Source organism: Gymnoscopelus microlampas, assembly GCF_963454915.1.
Source record: "Gymnoscopelus microlampas genome assembly, chromosome: 12".
In the NCBI taxonomy this organism is placed as follows: Eukaryota; Metazoa; Chordata; class Actinopteri; order Myctophiformes; family Myctophidae; genus Gymnoscopelus; species Gymnoscopelus microlampas.
This window is the reverse complement of record NC_139949.1, coordinates 18,339,570-18,364,453: the sequence shown is the minus strand read 5'-3', so window position 1 is coordinate 18,364,453 and position 24,884 is coordinate 18,339,570. Positions and strand designations below refer to the sequence as shown.

The window sequence follows — 24,884 nt, the reverse complement described above, 5'->3', positions numbered from 1 at the left end:
CTAAGTATAAAATATGGATAAAGTGGTTACACAGATGCGGTTTGAATGTGTTAAAGTAAGACAGGCAACACAGTAGACGGACGCCTTTCAACTCTATGCCTAATCCGTATACCGTGTTACTACCTGTCTAAATAAAATATAAGAAGTCCCTGAAGGATAGGACGTGAGTGCTGGCATCATTCTCTTTATGTCGGAACGTTGTAAACTACGTGGTAGGATAGAAGAGCAGTAGAGGTGTCCTCACCGCTCTGAAACAATGCCATGATATATCTACAGAGCCTGCTCACATCACAAGCACACCTTAGATTTTTGCACCCCTTATAGAAGAAAAACCAATTAACATATTCCATCACGCTCACTGAGCCCCATTAAATGAACCCATTAAGTTCTTTTAGGATTACAAAACAAGTAATCGTAAAAGTAATTGGCAATTAAGCTTCTCATAATTGTACAAAAACTTTGAGGATTCAATGTTTTCTCACTCAGGTCCATAATTTGACCATACAGCGTTGTATACTCAAAAGTGGTTCAGTTTATTACTGCAGCTGTAGACTGACTCTGATCTCATCTTTTTGGGGACAAGGAAAACAATCTGTGCTCTTGCAAAACTACCATATTTTATAGCAATTGACTTGCGAACTTTACTGACCGTTTGATATCCCTTATTGTGTTTCATTTATTAATATACTACTTATACTATTATGAATAATTTGGTATAATTACCATCACTGTTCTTTTGTTCTTTTTTACACATGGATAATTGCCCACACTGCACCTATTACATGCCTGTCCTCTCTTTTGTGATAATTCCTGAGGATTCTTCCTTTTCCTTTCCCGTCAAGGTTTTTTTCCTGACTTATTGAGGGTCTATTAATAAATCTAACGTTATTTATATAGCATATTTCATACAGTAGGTGCTACCGAATGCGCTTTACAGAACAGAAGAAAAACACACGAGTAATTTAAGGAAGGAAAAAGGACAGTCAATTTAAAAAGAAATACAATAAGATTAAGGTTTAAAAAACTAAAAAGGAATATAAAATAGAGTAAAGCCTAGGTAAAAGCAATGCTAAAAAGGTGTGTCTTAAGATTTCAAAATGTAGGGTCCCAATGAGTCTCCACAGATTTCTCTCTCTCACACACACACACACACACACACACACACACACACACACACACACACACACACACACACACACACACACACACACACACACACACACACACACACACAACCCCCAAATCAATAGAGTGAAATTGTAATTTCTTGGGGCAAACTGAAGAGGATAGACATAGAGGGAAATAAGCGGTCCGTACATTGTAATTTAACTTTCTTCAAACAAGTTAAATTCTCCCACAGGATGTTGCAGTGTGGTGTGCAGCTGTAACCAATACCGACATAACTCTTCTATTTCAAATAGATCATGATTGGTTTAAGATAAGCTCCTGAAACAGGCTGCCACTCATTCAGGCACCAACTGGGGAAATGTTTTTAAACTGGACAAGACAAGATTCAATAAGAACGTATTGCTTTAACACCTTGCAGTGGTTCCGTCTTGTCTGGAGGACGATCGTTAACGCGGCATGTAAGAATAACAGCTTTGGTTTCAGCTCTCTACCTTCACTCTTGGCTTTTCTCCAGCATGTTCAATGTCTGATTACTCTCCAGTATGATCTATCTAAATGCCCTTGGGATTCGCTATGGAAACAGCACCATCTCTCACAGAGTGCCACTGTTTTAAGGAAGAACAGTAAATCAAATTTTGCTAAGGGGAATAAAAGGCCATTTCCTTTCTACCTTCCATGGCCAGACCACACTATATGGAGCACTTCCTCAAAGAGCATACGAGCCTGCAGGTTTCCCAAGCATCCATGGGGAGCGCAACATGATAAGAGACTGCCACTGGCCTCCTGCTGTGATTGGCAGAGTAGACCCAGCTGTGTGAACCTCAGAGACTGCAAAGGGAACTCACATTTATCTGTCTAACTAAGCTCTAACCCTAGTCATACTGAATGGCAGTATCAGCTAAACATCTACAGTTTTTATCATGGCTGCGTGCAAAAGGTCGGGTCAAAACGTTGATCCGTGCTTCCTGGACTTGTTTTTCAGGTGTTATTATTTGAATGTGGACTATGTGTCACGATATGGCTCAGGAACTGGTAAGGACCCAAAGTGCAGGAACACACAGGAAACCAAGTGTTGAAGTTGAACCAAACTTTTCTTAATAAAACAAGAAACATAAGCACAGAGGGACCAAAACGGTAACTAAGTACCCACGCTAACAAGAACAAACTCCCAGGAAACATTGACAAACAAACAGGCAACTCTAACAAACACTCAGACCCATTAAACACCCACAGTCTCAATTAACGCAAACAGTCACCGCTGGGAACCCCAGGTGGAACCAGTCTCTCAATCAATGTCCACAGTGGCGAGGGGAGGGAGGGAGGAGCTCAAGGGAGAGGACACATTGGGCAAGGGCAGTCACAACAGGGCAAAACGTGGGCTGGAAAGGGCAGACAGGGCAGGGGCAGAGGCCAAGATCGTGACACCGTGGCTCCCATAGATATAGAAACCTAGATACCTCATTGGCCTCTGCAGTTCATTGGAGCGAACTGTATCGAATACAAGGCTCTTCCGCGGGGGAAGCTCCCACTCAAAGTGACTACGGGCCAATCACAGTGCGTTGGACTACTGGCCAATCACAGCGCGTCTTTCCCAGGACTTTCCCAGAATCTAGTTGTCCCGCCCCCACCTGCCTCTGATTGGCCGACCGAACGCCCCCCCTTCTGTGACACACGCAGAAGTTTCCCGCTAGCCCTGCGGAAGCGCGCCCAAGATGCAGACGCTTCAGAGCCGGAGGGAGCGTCTACCTTTAAATGTCTATTTATACGAAATGTTTGTGCAGGCCTATGCATTGCAGGTGCTTAACCTTGAGTAAGTGGATCAGAAAAGCATAAATATGAACAGAATACTCTCTCCCCACTACAATACGGCAGCCATTACCATTATGTAAAGACTCAATAGATCACGCTGTAGTCCCCCTTTTCACTGCATACTTACTGAGCTATTAATTTACACCCAAGACAGAGAACGTTTAGGAGGAATAAATGCTGAAAGGTGGGCATCTATGGTGACAGTCAGACTCTGTGTGAGTTGAAGTAGAACAGATTCAAACTGTGGCCAGGTCTTCCCCACAACACCTTTTACAATTGGATGACTGAGGGCCTCCAGATTAACCCATTCAATCCGGGGGACGCATCTCTGTAAATTTTAGATTTCTTTGGGCTATTTTTTTGAAAAATCATTAAAATTTGTACAAATCTTTAAATATATATATATATTTTTTAAAGCGAACATTTGTAACTCAAATCTTTGCTTCTGGGGGGGTCCCTGGAACAAAATATTTTACAAATGTTCGCTTAAAAATACATATATATCAAAAGCAGATCTACAAGCTCATAGAGCGGCACTCGGTGCCGTGCTATGAGCTTGTATATCTGCAATTTTTTTGAATAGCCCAAAGAAATCTAAAAAATAGATTATTTCCCGGTCTAAATGGGTTAAGACCCATCGAAACGCATGTATGGAAGCCAATAGAGTGAGATCAATAATCATGTCTGTTGTTGATTACATTCATAACAGCAACTCGTAATAAAAATGGATCATTGAGCCTTTGAGACGAATGAGATGGGAGGGAGGGCTGGCCCCGATGGAATTGTAAAGTTCTCTACTCTGCTTTCACATAAACGAATCTGATAAATTCCCCCAAGATTACATTGAGATTCTGGTATTGATTGAGTGCTGTTTGTAATTTCATATGCTGCGTGTGCTGGGGCATGGGAGAGAGGGAGAGTTCGGGAAAGGGATTGCATTGTAGGGCGAGAAAGGTTGTGGAGAGGGATCCATTGCAATAAAATCAACATCAGCACAGTAATACAAGTCCATGTTCTCTCTCTCTCACACACACACACACACACACACACACACACACACACACGAAAAAGGCCATTTACAGCTCAGGCATTTAGCAGACATTCTTATCCAGAGTGACTCACAAAGTGCAAGATCAGATTAAGTGGCATGAAGAAACCTAGTCAACAAACAACAGGGTATAAATGCTCATGTAAATAGAGTACGAGGAAAACTATTAAGTGCTACAAAGTATCTAGGATACCATGCAAACCTGAAACCTAGCATGCATTCTAAACAACACACTATGCTTCTGTGGCAAAGCAAAAAGTATGTGTCTCTAAGATGCAGAGCAGGCGAACAAGTAAACCAACATCTACATGGTATAACTAGCATCAAAATAGGGAAAAATCACACCCAGTGTGAAGTGGGTGGTGTGGTCACAGTGGTCATCACAGTGATGGAAGTGATCTTTTTTTTAAGTGTGCGTGCGTATTTATAGGGATATGCACATGTGTCATGTGTTTCTAGCCAATCACAGTCCTGAACAGAGTCATGGTGGCCAATCACGGTGCAGGGTTAGGGGGGTACACTGGTGGCCAATCACAGCGCGGGGTTGGGGGGGTGCAATTTGGATCGATGTCCAAATCTCACATATAGGGGCGGTTGCACCGCCCAAAAAAGTAAGTGATACAAGGAATGAGAAGTGCTAGGGGGTGAGGTATAGGAGAGTTTTCAGAACGTGGTGGCAAAGGGAGAGTGAGTCCTGACTTGGAGGGGGGGGGGGTGTCCTTCCACAGCTTGAGAGCCGGAAGGGAGAATAGTTTCAGAGAGTCTAGGACACTTGGAGCGTTGGCCGTTGGCCGACCTAAGTGTCCGTGAAGGGGTGTAGGGGTGGATCATGTCCTGAAGTTGATTTCCATGTCCTTGATTTACCTTGGACTTGGATGCAGGCAGCAACCGGACGCCACAGAAGTGGTTGCAGACAGTGCTGCCAGATTCTGTGAGAGAAACAAGCAACCAGGTCTAGGAAAACCAGACCAAAAGAAGCGACTATGGGCCACATGAGAACTTTAATATATACATCAGCTATTTGAAAATAGCAGATCTACAAGCTCATCGGCTATTTTCAAATAAAATCTTGCAGGGAAATTATTATAAGCAGATCTGGCAACCCTGGTTGCAGAAGGGGGAGACGTGAAAAACATTTTTGGAGGTTGAATACATGCCACAGCATTTTGGATCAGATGTAGGGCTTTGACAGCGCATGCCGGCAGACCAGCAAGGAGGGAGTTGCAGTAGTACAGCCTGGAGATAAAGTGAGGCTTGGATAAGGAGCTGGACAGCCTCCTTAGGTGAGGAAGGGGCTGATCCTCTGGATGACAGCTTCAAAGTGGTGCTGAAAGAACGGCATGAGTCAGACAGGAGGAACAGGCCTGCTACAAATGGCTGTGAATGCTAATAGGCTACAAATGGGTCAGGGGGAGCTGAATGGGAGCTAAGCATGCCCTGGCTAGCTCGGAAGTAACCCAAGTCCCTGCCAATCAGACTGGGAGGGCAGGTGTTGGTGCCAAATTCTGCATGCCCACCGGGGAAAGGCACGCACCGTGTGGGAGTGGACACATGCCGTGTTAAAGCGCAGTCTACGTGTACGCGCTCCTGCGAGGCGCATGCCTTTTCCTGGTGGGCATGCAGAATTCTGCACAACAAGCCGGTTAAGCTCGGAAGTACCCCAAGCCAAGTCCCCTCCAAATCAGACTGGAAGGAAGGCCGGCACCCGGCAGGGCCGATGAAAAAGCTGGCCGTGTATACGTACGGGCCGATTGCTAATGAAGCTTGTGTGGGACTGGAGTAGACTCTCACAAGTGGGTCAGAGCAGGAGGCTGGCTAATGGGATGGATAACACCTCAGGCGCTCGCAGCTTTCAGGAGGGAGAAACGTGGAGCGTCTGACCCGCGCTCTCTCTCGCTCTCCCTCCTTCACTCTGCCAGAGAAGAGAGCGCTCTCCTTATAGCTCACAACACCGTTTCTGCACCAGACACTCACCAGTCATCACTTTAGATGGCTGGTTCTTTTTTCGTTAACATTTTTTTTGCATGGTTTTATAGTAGTTTGACTGAGATTGAGAAGAATGAGAATTAACCAGCATCCAATTCTGGGTCGAACATTAGCCAAAAATAGTAGATCTACAAGCTCACGATGTGCCTCAACGCCATGCATTGTGAGCTTGTAGATCGGCTATCGCAAATAGTTTTAGGAAGGAAGGGGGAAAGGAGCGGTACAGAGCCAACGCAGGTCCAGGTCTAGAGGGTTAAGTGGTTAATCAGCATGGTGGCAATATTTGAATTGGTGCGTTTGAATTCACTGCTGTTAACTTAAGCACTTATCACTGAAATATTTGTTGTTCCAGTTAATGTATCACAGCTGCTTATCTCTACACAACTTAGAAATATTCCCAATCAACTCGATTTATAGATATTATATGTATAGCTATTTTGTACTGTACTCCTGCAGCCAGGCCAGATATTTTTAAGCCATGTGCGTATAAACAATACTCCAATTCCTACCATATTACTTTAATGCTTTCTTCCATTTTCTTTAATTTACATTAAAAATCTGCTTTTAGGAGAAAGTCACCAAGCCAAATTCCTGTCCAAAGTTACTTATAGGCAATAATTCTGGTGTATCATTTAGTCTTTAGTCAACACTGCCATCTGGTGGTCAATATCGACATAACTGAAAGAAGAGTTGACTGTACTCTATAAGGCTATACAGTTGTTTGCTTCAGACATTTGTACTATACTGTGTAATTAAGCAGATGATGAGCAATGTGGTCTGAAGCTGCCGCCGTGTGTGTGTGTGTGTGTGTGTGTGTGTGTGTGTGTGTGTGTGTGTGTGTGTGTGTGAGCATTAGAGCAGAATCAGGGGAGGGGGCGTTCAGGATAAATATTAATGCATGGCAAACAGATCAATGGCTATTAAAAAGGTCAAGGCCATGTGATGATGGATGCCGACAAAATATATTGATCATTTTTGACTGCTGTAATGAATTACAAACAGATACACACACACACACACAGACACACACACACACACACACACGAACACGGGCAGCAGACCAAGCGATAGGGCTAAATTCATTGATCATGTTTAATCTGTCATAATTAATTCCACAGGAGCGACTGTGATGAGAGCAGGCCTCCATTAAAGCAGATAAATTATTCAAGACAAGGGAGAGCAGGAGAACGAGATGAATGACCGTGGGAGATTGGTGCCAGCAGTCACGGGTAAAGTCTAATTAACAGTCCTCTCCTGGAAACTGGCACAGGTTCGCTTACACGGGGAGCAATAGTGACACCTAAAAACTTTAATTGGAGGTGTAGGTCATCCTAAAGTAACACTTCACGGCCCGTTAGCTTTTGGGTTGAAAAGAGCTATCAGGAATTAAGTAGAGCCTTTTAACGTTTGTCTACAGGTGCAGAGACCGGGTTACCGTTTTTATCTTTTAAGTCTAACGGGAAAAATATGCCAACTTCCCACACATGCCCTGAATACTCCTCCATAAGATATGATGGATGGAGTGTAATGTTTGCATGCAGATGCACCCACACATTCATAGATAGATACAGTACATGCACTACTGTATATGCTGTACATACATACGTAAACGTGTGAAAAGACTGACATAGATACGTATATTGATACGTAGGTGAAAGGTGATATTTTCAATGGATAACGGAAGCCCCAATGCAGCTGCTCTACAAAAGAGACCAGGACTAGCCTGATTATCAGCCTGAAGCTGCGTGGAGCTTCAGTCTGACATTGGCTGCAGTGTCCGCGATTACCAGGGGGAGGGGATTCAAATTTCCCTAAACCAATCACAAGACATCCACGGATCCGCCTACATCTGACGTCATCGCACAGCTTGTTTTAGCAGATATTAGCTGATTGGCTTGTCGTTACACCACCCCCACCTCCGACTCTGATTTGACAGGTTTTTCTTCGACCGTGAAAAGCCATAGGCTCACATTATGACACCAGACCAAGAGGAGCAGTCCACTCAGAGAGTGGGCGGGTCTATGGTCTGGAACCAGGCTAGACCAGGACCAGAGATGGGAAAATAATTAATAGAATTAAGTTCAAATACGTTTTAATTAGATGAAAAAACAAAAAATTAACTTCAATGTCTGCCCATTCTCCTGGGATTTATTCACTTTAACACAGATCTTTGTAACCGAACCACATAGAGACAATGAACCCCGTTAAAAAACAACCCTTTCATCAAAAAGGAAATGGTAAACAACATCTAACAACAAATAAATATCTAAGATAAATCTTATCTCATCTTAGAAGGACCAAATTGAAGACTTTAAATTATTGAACCAATTGAGCATGACATTTATCATTCTGGCCAAATGTTTATCCATAGGGCACTCTACAAAGGCTTCACACTATTTCATGTGTAAGCTACAGTTAAATGGAACTTAGGGCCCGATATATCTGCCGTACGATGCCGATCATGTGCCGAAAATTGACAATGTACAAACTCACAAAGCGTTGCACCGCGACAGGTTGTGACTTATCAGACATACAGGTATCTAACTTATTTGGGCGGGGTGGGGTGGGGCTGTTGAAGGGAGCAGGTCACTGGCCAATCACTATACACATTTAAGGGGGGGGGGGGTCTCGCTCTTAGAAGGGTTGCCTGCACAGTGGACAGGTGGCAAGGCAGCAGGTGAATTTTAGGTCAGGGTTACTTTCTCCTTGCCTGTTCCTGGAGAGGCATGACCTACCAGGCAACAGTAAGTTTGAAATCAGAGCTTCCCTCTCCTATCCTACTGTATGTGTTGGCTAGAATAGGTACTACAGGAAGTACAGTACAGTCATGCAGGGATGTTTTCCTTAGCTGTTGAGGTAAGGTTCTACTCCTCTACAGGAGACAGACATGCCCAGGAGACAGATACTGTATAGACACAGACACGCAGTCCTCATCCTTTGCTCATTTCCCTGAGCACTTGTTTTGATATATTTATTTCTATTCGTCTTCTTTGTCTGCTCTGAGGATATTTGCAACTATACTTGGTGATAAGACTGTATCACCAAATTCCTAACTAGGTAATTATCTTTGGCCGAAGGGTGATGTTTCAAAGAAAATTCAGTTAAAATACATTTTTATTAGATGATGAACAAAACAAAACAAAAAAAATTAATGTCTGCCCATCCTAGTGGGATTTATTCACTTTTCAGCATCATTTACACACATAGGCAAACAGAGTAGACGGCAGAAATGAATTTCCATTGATATGTTTAACCACTGCAACCACAGAGAAACAATGCATCCCCTTCAAAGAACAACCCCCTCATCTACCTATATTTGATTGTTTTCATCATGTGATGATAATGACGCAGCGGCGCCACATTCTTTTGACAGAAAATCAGTTCAGCGAGTAACACTTGTGTGGTATAAATTAGGCTTTAATGGTTCTAAACTCTGATCCAAGGGAGCCAGGCAATCGCTACGTTTTCAATTCTACCAGAAAGTTAATCGCAATCAACTTGACAGAGGCTTGGTGCAGTAAATTAATCTGCTTATATAGCAGCTAGAATAAAAACCAGCAGAGCTCTGGAGGCCCAGAGCCATCATATGACACTGCTGCAATGGCACCTAGACCCCCTGGGAGAAACTGGGAAGTTAAGCCGTGACTCAGGGCCATCGCAGTCTAAAAAGGCCATAACCGTATTTCAGCTTTGTTCTGAGATTAAAAAAGAAAAATGCCATGTTGTCATACCTCATCATCTGCATCTCTGTACCCGCTGAACTGCTACAGTCAAGAATTAGAGTGAAACTTTCAACTCCTAAATATTAGGAAATATTTGTGAAACCAGAGATTTCAAAGGCTTACCTGTGATTTTCTCTGGCAACACTCAGACATGCTGACTTGTGATTCAGACCCTCCTAACATTGGAACATTGGAATTCATGATGTAAGACCAGGGTCTGACCACGTGAGACTAGGCATTGTATTGCATTAATTATTAGCCAAAATGTCATATTGATGAACGGACAATAATTACCCCAATCATCAATCTTTGCTCTTCTGACACCGTTTTGAGTTCTTCCTTACTCGCAGGTGTTTGAGAAGTTGGAACTGTATAGTTGGAAAGTAAAGAGCCGAAACAAATAAAAACCCATCAATTGTAAAAAAAAAAAAAGGGGGGGGGGGGTAGAAAAGAACATTTAGCAATGTTCTATTCAGACTGTACATGTCACACAACAAAATGACAGATGGTAACCCAATGAATAAGACTTAAAATCACCAAAATGAGCGGCAATTATTTTAAAACTGTAACCATACTCGAGGCTAAATTGAGATTTACTCCTACTGTACTACGAGTTCAAGTTGACCAGGAATTTAGGACGAAATTGAAGACTTTAAATTATTGAACGAATTGAGCATAACATTTATCATTCTGGCCAAAGTTTTATCCACAGACACTCTACAAAGGCTTCTCACTGCTGCATGTGTAAGCTACAGTCGCACTGGACTTAAGAGCCTCATTGTACTTAGTCATACGACGTCGGCGGTGTCACATGCTGAAAATAGCCGATATACAAGCGTGTGTCCCACTGCGACGCATTGTGAGCTTGTAGATCTGCCTAACAGAGCTTAAAACAGTAGCCACCATTCACCATTAAAGACCCACTCTTCCCCCAAAAATGTTTAGGTTATCCCATCCGTCCTCATGCTCTCTTCTCATGTTTCTATACAGAAGCACACTGTTTATTCTATGCTTATTCTATGTTTGCACAGAAGCACGATCTTTATTCTATCATTGCCTACGCTGTGTTGTAGACATAACATTATGGCAATACTAGGTTACTATATTTTCAGTTTATAACTTCAAAATTCCAATTATATTAAACATTACATTTAAAAAATGATATTAAAATGTCTGAGCCCTGAGGCAGATATCAAATATTGGCTCTTGCCATAGTGATACAGGTGTGTGTGCGTGCGTGCGTGCGTGCGTGCGTGCGTGCGTGCGTGCGTGCGTGCGTGCGTGCGTGCGTGCGTGCGTGTGAGGAAGTGTGTGTTTACGTTTTGGTGGGGGACGGAGGGTGCACGCAGGAGCGTGGAGATTTTGGCATGATGATTCAAGGGGTGTGGAATATTGGCATAACTAATGGGTCCTGGAATGCTAAATGAGGGCAAAGATAATAGCAAAAAATGTAAGGTACTATTAAAGCTCCTTTATGAGAAAAATACTTGACATGTACTTGTTTTGAACAGAGATGATGTTTCCGAGGAATTAAACGACACCATGGGAAGTGAGGAATGAGTCTTTAACCTCCTCTATGAAGCATCGGTGTGACTCCTCTCTCCTCATGGGCGAAGTTGGTCTGTTGAATGGAGCAGGTCACTGGCCCACCACTGTACTAATGGTCTCTCTCTTAGAAGAAGGTTTCTCTGCACAGTGGACAGGTGGACTTGTTGCTGGAGGTGAACCATTTATACTGTAGAGGAAGAAGGTTGAAAAAGAGAGAATACAATGGCTTTATTCGAGTACGTTAACCACCTTCAACCTGTGGATGGCATTATAGGCAAAACTTTACAAAAATAAAAATGTTAATTCTGCAAAATAGCTGTGTGTGTGTTTGTGTCAGAGACATGACATCCATCTATTATGTCTCACCAGACATGCAGAGTGGAACTTCTTCTTGCAGGTACGGCAGGCTTTCTTGGGCAGAGAGTAGTTGGAGCCGTGGATGACAGAGAAACAGATCATGCAGTCCTCCACGCCCTCGAAGCGCTTATCAACGTTGTTCTTCCACAGAGCCAGACCCTCCATTATACTGCCGTTCTATGCACACACACACGCATACAGACAGATCAATTAGATGCACACCCATGACATGTGTATGTAATATGCACACATGAATGGCCAAAGATGGACCGATGCATAAACACACACCCAGACATACATACATACATCCCAAAAGCAACACAGGAATTTAACAAGTTACTTTGATTTTGCCTGAGCAAATGAGTATTTATTTTCCTGTATTATCCGTTTTGTGTGTGTTTATGTCTCACGTGTCCCTGATGGGAAACTTGTTTTGCCGCAAGGCGTGAAAACACAAAAATGTCATGCTCACAATGGACAAAATATGCAGACGGGACAAAATGGGGGGAAAGGCAAAAAAATTAAGGGGGGTGGGGGTGTACATAAGACATGTTAATCCACATATTAACCCATTAAAACCGGGAACCCATCTGTGCAACCACGTAAACCATTATTTTATACTACAAGCTCATAGCGTGGCACTGAGTGCCTCGCTATGAGCTTGTAGATCTGCTATTTTTGAAAAATCTTGAAAATTTGTGCAAATCTTTGAATATATGTTTTTCAAAGCGAACATTTGTAACTCAAATCTTTGCTCCTGGGGGGTCGCTGGAACAAAATATTTTGAGATGGGTGTCCGTGGCCAAATACATATCATTTTGGGGGTCCTAGACATGAAAACGTTTGAGCACCACTGATATATAAGTGACAAGTGTGTGTTTTGTACCTGGTGTGTGAGATAGGTGCTGAGCTGCAGCATCCAGTTCCTCCACTGTTGCACGGAGACGCCCACCCTGCGCCCGCTCTCCACGGTGATGGAGCCCAGAGGGTAGCTCTGGGGCAGCTGGATCACCAGCTCAATGAAGATGTCATCCACAGAGTAGGTGGCGATCACCTCCCTCGCTGCCGAGCGAGCCTTCACCTGAGGACGGGACAACACATCCATAATTAACTTTTTACTACAGCGTCACGCGAAAGTATCAAACTCTCGTGTTTTGAGCTTGTAGATCAGCTACTTTTGATACTTTTGAATTTGAATCCTGAAAAGTAACAGTTTTGGACATATGAGGTTTCCAACCGACAAAGACAAGATATTATATACATACACTGCACTCAAAATTCTTCAACCTATTTGTATTTATTCAATTGCGAATTTAGGTTTACTGCCAAAATTCACATTATTCAACCCAAGTGTCTTTAGTAGAGCACACTTCTGCTGTTATGACCTGCTGCAAACGTGATGCATAGCCAGACACCAGCCTCTGGCAGTGTTCCTGAGGAATCTTAGGCCATTCCTCATGTGCAATGGCCTCCAGCTCACTAATATTCTTGGGCTTCAAATCCCACCAGAGAAGATGTTCTATGGGGTTCAAGTCAGGAGATTGTGACAGCCTCTCTAGTATCTTCCAGCAGTCAAAACAAGGAATACATCAATCAATCTAGCAATATACTTACGCTGGGCAGCGTAAACATATTTATGACGCTACAGTATACATTTGCTCTGAAGATCAACACTTTGAGAAGTAAATAAAAAAGTGGTGGGACATCAAAGGGAGGTAAAAAGGCAAATAAGCGTCAGTCACTGGAGGAGACATAAAAGCAATATGTATCATAAGAAGAGTACATGTATGGATTATGAGCTGTCTGCCGTTCTTGCTGTAGCACTCTAATTGGATCGGCACGTATCAACATCCAGAAAAAAAAGCAATGTTTTTCTGAGAAATGTATCAAGAACCCATTCATGACTTGCACCAGCTGGGAAGAGGTGCATTTAACTGAAGGTGATTTTGCCTTTCATGTAAATGGGCAATAAAGTGGCAGATTCTTACAGTATTTGATATTGAGCAGAATAGGATAAAAACAGCAACACAAAAAACTAAACAAATGTATAATTGTTCCTGTATGATTTGTGCTCATGACTCTTTGTCCCCAGAAAGAATACATTCTCCCTGACCCAACTCACTGTATTTCACTGCAATATACAGTGCACTGCACTCAACCATGTTTATTCCTTAGAGTGAAAAGAGCATATAAAATAAAAATGTATTAATCTATCCCCAGGGCTATGGATTTTAGACATAAAAACTGTACTTAGGACTTAACTATGGTCACAGCATTTATGACGTTTAAAGTCACAGAATATAGAAGATTCATTTGATGACATTTAGGAACAATAGTAAACCTGCAAACAGTAAAACCTGGGGAAATGAACTCATAAAGTTTAAGCCTGTTTTAGTGCAGAACACGGACACACACGCACGCGCGCACAATTTCAGAAAGCAGCGGTGTGGAGAGTCCGTGTGTCGCCTTTGGACCCTCATCCCTTCCTCTTTGGTAGAAAAGACATTCAGTTACACACACACACACACACATAAATATTTATACTTGCACACAGCCGGCGTTGTATTTGCCAACTTACTGTCATGCTGTCGAATGTCTGAGTGCTGCTGTGGACAGAAGAGATCTCCTGGGCTGACAGCACGGGGCTGACATACTTGATGGTGAACTTCTCCACCACGGCACACACTCTCTTCTCCTGGCTGTTCCACCACAGTCGCACCATGGCAGGCAGGTCCTGCACCGCGCTGTAATACACGCTGCACGCCAAGTGAGGCAGTTCCCACTGAAGGCCCTCCGTCTCTGGAGGAGGGGGCGGGGGATGAGTTAGACAAGAGAGTGTGGAGGATAACAAAAGCATGCTTCTTGTTTGGTGAAAGTCATCTTAAAGCTTACACACGAAAGTCCTGCATGTTTCTCTCCAAAGCATTCATTTTGTTTTTTTTACAACTAAAATCTGGGTTTCAGACCAACACTGACTGAAAACAGGTTTAACGCAAGGCGTGGAGCCCAGATGAGGTATAATGTCCGAACGCCAATCAGAGCCTCAATAAATGCAGCAGTAGTCAATAAGGAAGTATGCAGGCACGTTTTGTGATACAGAACAATGGGTCCAATAGACAAGGAAGTGAAAGGCTGTTTGGTCGCGGTGCGTTTGGTGTGTATTCTCTTGACCTTGCATTGACTTTGCAAATTCTGGAGGATCAAATGTAAAAGGTTATGGGATACTAAATGAGAGCAAAGAGAGTGTCAAGTAAAAGGTATATTTGTCAAAGTTATATTATCATTGAGTTTCAATACATTTTTAAGCATTCGAAATGAAATTCAAATACCAATGGCTTATTAACCACTCAATTATGTTTAGCCAACATTGACTCAGGCATTCAGCTAAATTCGGTAATGGTTTAATGGATGGAGGAAATGTAAAGAAATGCAAAATAAAATAAAAAGGGTATTAGAAAAATGGGTCTATGTTTAAATAAGATATATGGCCGAAGCTATGAATAGACAATGACATGTATTGATGTCGGTATAGTACCACCGGCTTTCTCTCCCTTTTTGGCCTTCCTGTGATCTCATTGTGCCAGAGCCTTCCACTCGGTACCTCCTTTATCCTACATTCTGTCTCAATAAATAAACACTGCAGGGAGCGGAGTGCCCACTCGCATAACAAACGCAGGATGGAAATAACCAAAAGAAGAATTATGCTTCGCCATATGCTTGAGTGTAGTTTCACAGTGAGTGTGCGTACTGAATGTTTGAGAGTGGCTGTACTGTAGTGTAGTGCATGGGTTCTCAAACTTTTCAGCCCACGACCCCAAAATAATGCGGCCATTGATAATTGATAATGCGGCCATTGATAATGCGGCCCACCTAACCGTGGAGGTAATTTATGCACATGAACTTGAGCATTTGTAATGTATTTTAGTATGACTTTTGACTGTAGGCCTACTACTTACTACGTAAGTACTACGTACTGTTAATAATCTTGTTAATATAGAATTCAATCAATCACATTTACAGTACCTAATGAGATGGGTAAAATGTACTATTTGTAATCATTTTTAGATTGAAATACATTCTGTAAAAAAAAAAAAAAAGATTAAAAATAAATTACCCAAAATAATTTCACAACCCCAGCGTCAGTGTCCCGTGACCCCAAGTGGGATCGCGACCCCAACTTTGGGAACCCCTGGTGTAGTGTACTGTAAGTGTGCATGTATATGTACAGTATTGTGCTTACTGTCAACAGCGAGAGACAGGCTCTCCGTGAAGAAGGTCTTGGCGTCCTTGGAGTCGGCCCCCTGGCCAGGGTAGACAGGGATTTCAGGCATCATTTTGAAGAGGTTGAGGAGTAGCTTGTGGAGTGAGCGGCTTCTCTTCAGATAGAGGGAATACTGAACGCGGAGCTGGAGATGAAACACAAAGAAATAGAGAGAGAGAGAGAGAGAGAGAGAGAGAGAGAGAGAGAGAGAGAGAGAGAGAGACATCACTCTCACGTCAGAGGGACCCTACAGTACGTACCCCCTGCAGATGTGGGACCCTTCCAATACTTACTGCCACAGCCTTTTTAGTTCCCCACACCGTATCCCTCTCAGCCTTACTACTAAATACATTTGCTCTGCAAGAGCTTATCGTTGCTGTCGGGCAGAAACCAGCTAACTCCATTTTGACACTTTTGCATTTTTTTCCATAAATCAGTGCTACTGAACACCCTTTACGTTGTGTTTTGGTAAAAAAAATATTGAACCAATGAAAAGTATTAAAAAGCGCTTCTGTTCTTATCAATGATGAACAAAATCTCCTAACTCCACTTTTTGTTTTGTTTTTGTCAGTTCCTGAAAAATTAACATTTAGCTGTTTTCTGCCGGACAGCAAAGTTATGCTAAATGCTTAAAATGTCTATGGCATCAGTGATAAGAGAAAATCCAATTATAAGTGGATTCCGGATTTTAAAATCAATAAACAAACACTCCCCAAATTGTAAATGTTATCCAATCATCTGAGCTGATATACAGTAGGGTTAGATAATGATAAATTAATGCATAAACAATATATAGGACTTCAAAGCCCAATGAACTTCAGAAAGCCCTGTTTGTCACTACTGGTGAACGCATCTTAAAGGTCCCCAGCCTGGGAGTAATGCATCTTTCCATGTTAATTATAATAATGGGAAATGAATGGACAAAGCAGTGAGATAATGATGTGTTCCAGCAGACCACTTGAAGTGAAGCATTAACCCCTGGCTCCTCCACAGTCCAGAGGCTAAGCTATCGGGCTGTATTATTTGCACAAGGTGCATTTCTTCCATAAACGACACGTATCAGACAGCCGTCATGTATTGAGCAAACAACTGAGAATGCAGACATAATTGGCAAAGAGCTTTGACCCAACAGAGGGGTGCACTTGATGCCGCTGCTGTAACTTGGCAACTAACTAACTTGCCTAAAGAAACATGAATGAAAGTCCACGCTATAAGTGGTATAAAAGAAAACAATACTCTGCCATACTCAAAAAATACCTTGGACAAGTACTATAGTAGCCTAGACTATTATTCTCAACGCTAACGTAATCTAAAGCGCTAAACTGTATTGCTGAAATAATTATCTCAACACCAAAGCACCTGTACAACTACATGGAAGCATTTAGGAATGTGATGGCAAATTTACAAATAGTTAGGTCTGTTTGCCTGCCTACTTAATAGGGAAAGCAAATACAAAACTTGAACTAATTTGAACAGATTTAATTACAAAATGGCTTTGTTATTTTATTCGTTTTGTTTTTTTAAAGGAATTAGACTGACTGGTCTGTTGAACACTGGGACAGACCAGCCGGGAGAAAAGAACCACAAAAGAAATTGCATTTAGGCAGCCTTGTTGCATCATTAACATTGTTAACATGTATTATGTACTGTACAACAGTGGTTCTCATTGTGGTGTCATATTTATTTATTTATTTATTAGTTGAAAGAGTTTCTGTTGCAATTAGTCCGAGGTTAACCCCTTATTTTCCATAGAATGCCTGGACTATCAGGGGAACCCCCAGGGGTCCAGCGGCGGACTGGCCATTTGGCGTACCGGGCAAATGCCCGGTGGGCCGCTTTTTTTTTTTAAAAATATATTTTTAAAAATGTTTTAGGGTTATTACGGTCATATCCGAGTCGCGCGGCCCAATTATTAGTTACGTTAATGTTTGGGCTGGGATGCTTTCCAGCAGGCGCCTCAGTGCGGCCGCAGAGTTCATGTGCAGGGCTGGGCTGGCTCAGTGAAACGCGCCCCCCCCCCCCCCCCCCCCCCCCCCCCCCCCCCCCCCTGAGAATCAATTACGGTTACGGTTCAAGGGTGTAGTGGTATTTGACTCACATGGGAGGGTGAGGATTTGAAGAACGTGAGGAGGAGCTTCCAAGCCAGAAGGTATCCCAGGATGCACGAGTACTCAACGCTCAGAGGCTGGACCGCTGCAAACTCTCCGACCTGGACTCCTGCCAGGATGCTCTCACACAGGTCCTCACAGGCAGACAGGAGGGACATCAGAGGCATGGGAGGAGAGCTGATCACAGGAAGACATTCATTTTCACAGGCTGCCTCTAAATTCCTGTTATAAGCCTTTTATGTTAATGTACATGTACAGCATAGTGTATTATTTATTGATCGTGCTGTATCGACGATGTAAAGTGGAATAAGGTCAAGGGTTCCCAAAAGGGCAATAAATACATTTGAAGAAGAACATGGTAGGGAAACCACTTACTGCAGGTACTAAATAAGGAAAAAAAATGCATTCAGGCTAAGCGATTAAAAAGCTGCGGCGCAAATATGTCTTTATGCACTGCTGGCTGCTGGTGACAGGATGGGCTGTATAAAATAAAGGGGTACTCACTTAATTACTACGTAGCGTTCTCATATTCTCCTGATTAAACTACCCTGCATTGGCATCACCCTGTGGCACTGTCAAACTTGAAATGCACCCACACCCAATGTGCAAAACTGTTCTGTCAGCTTAATTAATTGCATAACCGTATATCACAATTTTAATTGTTGCAAATTAATCTGCGTAGAGGCAGATCCTGGATAATAATGTGCAACTGTGTGTGGCTTTGATGCAGGGCGTTGCTGTGAAGCAGCGATCCATGCTCTGTCAGTGAGTCAACCTCCCCTGAACAAATCCAGGTTAAATAGAAGTGATCCGTAATCAGCCTCCCTCTAACTTACAGGCATGGTTCCTCTGTGTCGTCGTCAGTCTTGCTGACATCTCCTTCTCCATCACACTCCGGCAGCTGAGGCATTATCCTGTTTTCATCACAAGGGTTTAACATTACGTTAGGGCTGCACAATTACGGCTTCAATGATGATCATCATTATTATTTTGTTTAATATTGTAATCACGATTATCGGTCATGATGATTTTTGGTATTGTCTGTTGCTTGTTGTGCTTTTCCGTACTTTCCCGTATCTTTGGTCAAATGTTATGTAATTGTCTCTGAGGTTTTATTGTGCCCCTGTGAGCCTGATGGATACAGAGGTGATTTGTACAATGTTCTAGTTATAGTTAAACTTTCTGTTAATAGTGAGGAGATAAGGGCGAGATGTAACAGCTGAACAAATACAGTGCTTGAATTAATATAGCAATTTTCAATTCTATAATTGTTAAACATAAAATCTGTTCAAATCAATGTCCATGGTGCTTATCGATATATTCGGAATTGCATACTGGTACTGTATGGTATTCAAACTAAATCTGGCTTAAAGGACCAAATTGTCCAATACACAACCAGAACTGCCTTCATGGTGTGCTGTACCCACAATGCAATGCAGTGGTTTCTGATTTAACATTCAAAGCAATTTTCACAGATATCATACCATGGTAAAGACAGCTACAGGTATTTCAATGAATAAAGAGGCTATTGTTATTTTGCTGCAAATTTGATTTCCCTGTTTTGTCTTGTTGCTCATTAATCAGCTTAGAATTTATGGTGTTTCATCACTTCCGATGTCACTTGTTTATCCTGTATTGTATTCTGTTACGAGTTGTCTCTCCCGATAGGATAGAATTGGTATCCTGATCAGAAAATTAATTTTGTGTTTACGAAAGAGCTGGAGAGATGGGGAGACCCCCCATTACTGCGCACTAAAACAATTGGACCACCTTTAAAGACATTTTCTCAAGTAAATGCTCACACTAGGTAAGTCAATGGTCTGGTGGCACAGCTGAACGTAACGGCCAGGTGGTCTGTGTGGTACGCTATGGTAATTGTTGCATGAAGGATACTGTACTGCATACTACTACAAGGTGTATAAGATGTAGTATAATAGTACATACAGTACGTGGTGCAGTATGCAGTTTACACAGGCATGTTCTTCTGAACACAGACAGTGTTTTCATGGCCTTTTAGTCTATTTAAGAATTCAAACAAATCCCAAAATGTCTTTGTCTTGAGAGCTGATACTTCGCACACATGTACTGACACACACACACACACACACTAACTTGTCCATTAGGTGGTAGACTGTGATCTGCAGAGGTCTAGCCTTGAACAGCAGTAGAGGGGAGAGTGTGTTGAGAAGGGTCTGAAGGGACTCTGGCAGGTTGGTCTTCTGGTCCGCAATGAACCGGGCCGGCAGAGAGTTCTGGCTCAGCTGCTGCACGGGAACATAGGTCAGAGCCGCACCCACCGACTGCAGCGCAGCCAATGGGAACAGGGGGTCATCTGGCTCGTTGAAAGTGTCTGCAGACAGATCAGAGGAAACGGTCAGAAAGGGGGGCGTGACACCAAACCTGTCAAATCTCACCCCTGGATGGTTCTTTTCTTATTTCTCATTTGAAGAAACTTGAGGCCGCACAGATGCGTATATACAGTGAAACCCTACCACACTCTTTACAGTTGCACACATTGAAGCATAAAAGTTCACCAGTAAAGCCACAGGCTTCCACTGTCATCCATTGAACACAAGGCTGTCACTTTTCATTGAAATTTTAATTTAGTTTGAACCTGGTGAGAGTATTATATTTTAGAACTGCCATGATGTGCCACGAGGCTCCATAGTGTATGTATTGGCCAAGCTAATGGCTATCTGCGAACAAGGTACTTTCTTTCTCTCAGTGACAACTGGAAGGCAGCCATCATGTATGTTTCGTTTTCATTTGCAAGGGAGCTTTTGTAGCATCTTTAGGGAAAATGGCTGATTAGGACTATCTTATTACAGTAGGGAGCATTGGATACATCCTAGTTGGGTCTCTTGATTTGGCAAAATGTTGAGTAAACACATCAAGTGATTCATTTTCTTGACTTAGTAGAAGCCATGCTATTTGGTTATTTTAAGGATCTATTTTAAGGATGTATTTAATTTTAACTTCCTTAGCTTCACCTTAAGACTCTTCTTATTTATTTGTATTATTTGTAATATAATTACAAATAAAAACAAAAGCTCAAACCAATTTAATTTTTGTTCGCTCAAATATTGGCAACTCCAATAAAATAAAATAAACCCCTCTATTTTAAACCTTATGCACACACCCAACAGACATACCGGATATTCTGACAGGCAGGGGCAGCAATAGGTTGTATATTCCCTCTATGAAGAAGTCGGTCCATTCGCCTATCAGTTCTGATGGCAGTTTGTCCAGAACGTCTGCAGGGGGCGCTGCAAAGAACCGATTCAGCTTCACGATCAGCGCGGCATCCTCACACGCAAAGAGCTGCACCCATGGGTTCCACAAACTGCTCACATTCTCACTGGTAGTCTGAATGTGTGAGAGAAAAAGAGTGAGTCAAGGGTGGATAAATGAACTGATGTAGCAGTATATTGGTTGAGAAATAAATTTGAAGGGCCTAGCTATGGTTTATAGATATTACTGTATAATAAAAACTGGGGGTTCAGGGTGACAAGTTGTCCCCTGATTAACTGCCACTCTCTGGACTCACACTTCCTCCCTTAACCCATTTAGACCGGGAAAGTATCGGTGTCGTTTTAGGTTTATTTGGCTATTCAAAAATAGCAGATATACAAGCTCACCGAGTGCCGCGCAATGAGCTTGTAGATCTGCTATTTTTCTTTAAATCGTGAAAATGTGTACAAATCTTTGAATATTTATTTTTAAAGCAAACATTTGTCACATATTTTGTTCCAGTGATCTCCAGAAGCAAAGACTTTAGTTAAAAATAAAAATAAAAATGTATAAAAAATATATGTATTCAACAAAATGTTCAAGATCTTTCAAAAAATAGCAGATCTACAAGCTTGTAGCGCGGCACTCGGTGCCGCGCTACAAGCTTGTATATCTGCTATTTTTGAATAGCCCAAAGTATAATATAATGGTTATAGCTAAAAATCAAAAATGACACAGACAGTATGCGTTCCCGCTCTAACAGGGTTAATAAAATAAAAATAGATAGTTTTTTATGACTCATATCATACCTCCAGCCAGGCTAGCATAGAGCAAAGTAAAAAGTCCCACTGGCTGCCCCCGAGAACTGTGGGAGAATGAGTCACCAGCCAGGAAAGGAAACGCATCATCTCCACAGTGAGAATGAGCTGGGCTGCAGATGCTTTAGACAGGTCACTGAAATAGAAACAAGACCAATCAAACACACGACGACAGTGAGTTCCAGGGACCCACACACACAACAGCTAGTTTTCTATTCCACCAGGCAGACTGTTGCCTTCACTTGGTGGCCTAGTTCCAAATCAGTTCATGAATAGCTATACTGTAGCTTCGATAAAAACACAGCATTACAGTGGATTGCCCGGGAACGGAGCTGTTTAAAGACATACATTATATATAACAACATTTAGGCCTAAACGGTATGGGGTGCAACAGTTAATCGAACTAGTCGATTCAATCAATTATAAAAGTAATCGATAATTTACTGAGGGGGGGAAATAGATCAATATTTTGGGCATGTAGGAAAAAAGTTAAAAAAAAGAAAGTCTAAACATTTCAAATATAGTTGCTTATTCGATTAATCAAAAAGGTTACTGATAGAATAATAATAGATCGTTGTATCCCTACACGGTCTGTGGCTCTAAACAATAACACTGCTGAATATTCCAACCTTTCAGAACTTTGTGTTTGTAACACTGCCCTGGGAAATTACAAACTATTAGAGAACTTGTTAGTGAGCCAGCCTAAAAAAATATGTCAATAAAAATGTTTTCATTATTATTATTGTTTTCAATTTGCTAGTGGTCAAATTCTCCCAGCTTTGAGGTTCAGTTTTTATTTGCTATTATATCAGTATTTTATTGTATTTACTTGGTCAGTGACTGTTCTGTTCTAAGGACTTTTAAACTTCAGGGACTCTCACTGGAGTATTCAGTACTGTATGTATTTGTTTTATGGAGTTTTGTCCTATATTTTGTCTATTTTTACACATGTGAACCTGTGTAACATTCCTGCCTCTTGGCCAGTGCATGCTTACAAAACAGACTTTGTCTCTCAACAAATATTTTTTTTTACTGCTTAACTAAAAAGTTATATAAATCAGCTGACAGGATGTTGACTAATGTTACCATACATCTCCTCGCGACAATAGACTTGTTGAAACTATGAATGTGTTCATATGAATCTATGAAGGTATGTGGTCTGTGTGTGCATATGTATTACCTGCTAAAGAGGAACCAGTCCTCCTTGCAGCTCCTCCATTGCATCATGGTGGCCAGTATAGCCTGCAGGATCTCCTCCTGTACGGGTGTGTTTGCCTCCAGACAGCACAGCAGTACGGACAGACACCCACACACATCTAGGATACGTACAGTCATAGGAAGTCATGAAGGCACAAGACATGACCTCTCCAAAAGTTCAGAAACAACCCTAACGGTACACTGAAAGTGCAAATGTACTGTGCGTAAATGCATGTATGTGTGTGGTCTTACTATTGGTCTCCTGCCAGTTGATGATTCCAGCGGTGGCCAGGGCTATGAGCGTGTCTCTCTCCTCGTCGGTCATGGCAGGACAGAGCACCTGCAGTGTGCTCAAGGTGCTCTGGGAAACTGGGAATAAACTGAGAAATGGAGCGCACAACACAGGCAACTTGTGTTTAACTCGTTTTGAGATGACCGCTAACTTCAGACCGTTACGAAGTATTCAACCAACTTAAAAGCGTTCTTTTAGTCAGGACAACCCCCTGTCCCTGGTGGGGGTTGCCCTATCGTGCAATTGCAATGCCACAGGTTTGAATCTGGCTCAAGGTCTGCATTACACATAACTCCACCCCCGTCCATCCATACCCCCCTTTCATCCTCTGTTGTAGCTAGTGCAGCTGTAATGCATTTAACATCTTTTAAGAAGCATTCTGTGAGTTATAATGGAACAAGGAAAACTAAGGCAGGGTAACCAATAATCCCCTGCTTGACAAAGTTGTGATTGTGATTAGGTGTTTAGGGTCACAGTGATCTACATGTGGTGCACAGCACACTCTCTCCCCTACATGTATGCATATTCTCTATATCCCGGTTGCCAATTTCCTATTCTGTATACTGTAATCTCTCCATTGCTGTACATTCTCCAGAGGGGACGTAATAAACTGCTCACCTGTCTGCACTGCCATACAGCATTCTGAATGAGGTGTTGTCTGTGTTGGCCAGATCACTGGTCTGAATGCAGCTCTCCAGGGTCAGAGACCACAGACCACCGTCTTCCACTGACCTACAGGGAAATTATATCATACAAGATTCAGACAAAAATAAATAAATAATAATAATAAAAAACAGTACTTCTCCCAGAAGCTATCATTAAAGGCCAGGTGCAATGGCTTTTTTGGTCATTATATTTTGACTTGACGCTATGGGACGCTGGAATCTCATTCACTGCAGCCATGTGCTGCACGCCACTTTTTAGGAACATTTGAAATAAAAAAAGATTGTTAGGTATGCCCATATGATGACCACGGATATGCTCTAGAAGTGTGAAAATGTATTTTTCATTTCACCAGGTCTTTAATGTTACCTGGACATTTACAGGCTCCCCAAACTCTGCTACCCAAAAGTTTCCACCTGAGACAGGTGTCTAGCTACTCTGCTACAAGCTAGCCTTGGGCAGGGTTCTTCAACTCTGGTTTTCTATCCTACAGGGAAGTTATTCTCCTGGCAAGTGCCTGATTAGACAGAATGAGATGGGCACCAGCCTCAGGTCAATGCAATCAACTTCCCTGTAGGATAGAAAGCTAGCAGACCAGAGGTCGGAGAATGCTCACCCTGGCCTTAGGTACAAACATGTTGTCTGTCTAAAATGCAGACTGCATACACCAGCCGCGCCCCTTTATAAGGGCATGCTCCCCATTGTAACACAATTAT

At 42.4% G+C, this 24,884-nt stretch overlaps 1 protein-coding gene across 1 annotated transcript in view; it reads right to left on the bottom strand.

Moving 5' to 3' along the window:
* Positions 1-10,926: 10,926 nt before the first annotated feature.
* Positions 10,927-24,884, bottom strand: part of ltn1 (listerin E3 ubiquitin protein ligase 1) — a 29,116-nt gene continuing 15,158 nt past the window's right edge. The window contains exons 20-32 of the mRNA XM_084074503.1: positions 24,124-24,237; positions 23,466-23,593; positions 23,197-23,332; positions 22,008-22,152; positions 21,120-21,333; positions 20,080-20,317; positions 18,804-18,881; positions 17,958-18,144; positions 15,839-16,004; positions 14,177-14,397; positions 12,485-12,679; positions 11,608-11,775; positions 10,927-11,428 (exon numbers count right to left, since the gene is read on the bottom strand). Of these exons, the coding sequence (XP_083930629.1) occupies positions 11,366-11,428; positions 11,608-11,775; positions 12,485-12,679; positions 14,177-14,397; positions 15,839-16,004; positions 17,958-18,144; positions 18,804-18,881; positions 20,080-20,317; positions 21,120-21,333; positions 22,008-22,152; positions 23,197-23,332; positions 23,466-23,593; positions 24,124-24,237 (2,053 nt within the window). The 3' untranslated portion in view covers positions 10,927-11,365. The remainder of the gene's footprint in view (positions 11,429-11,607; positions 11,776-12,484; positions 12,680-14,176; positions 14,398-15,838; positions 16,005-17,957; positions 18,145-18,803; positions 18,882-20,079; positions 20,318-21,119; positions 21,334-22,007; positions 22,153-23,196; positions 23,333-23,465; positions 23,594-24,123; positions 24,238-24,884) is intronic.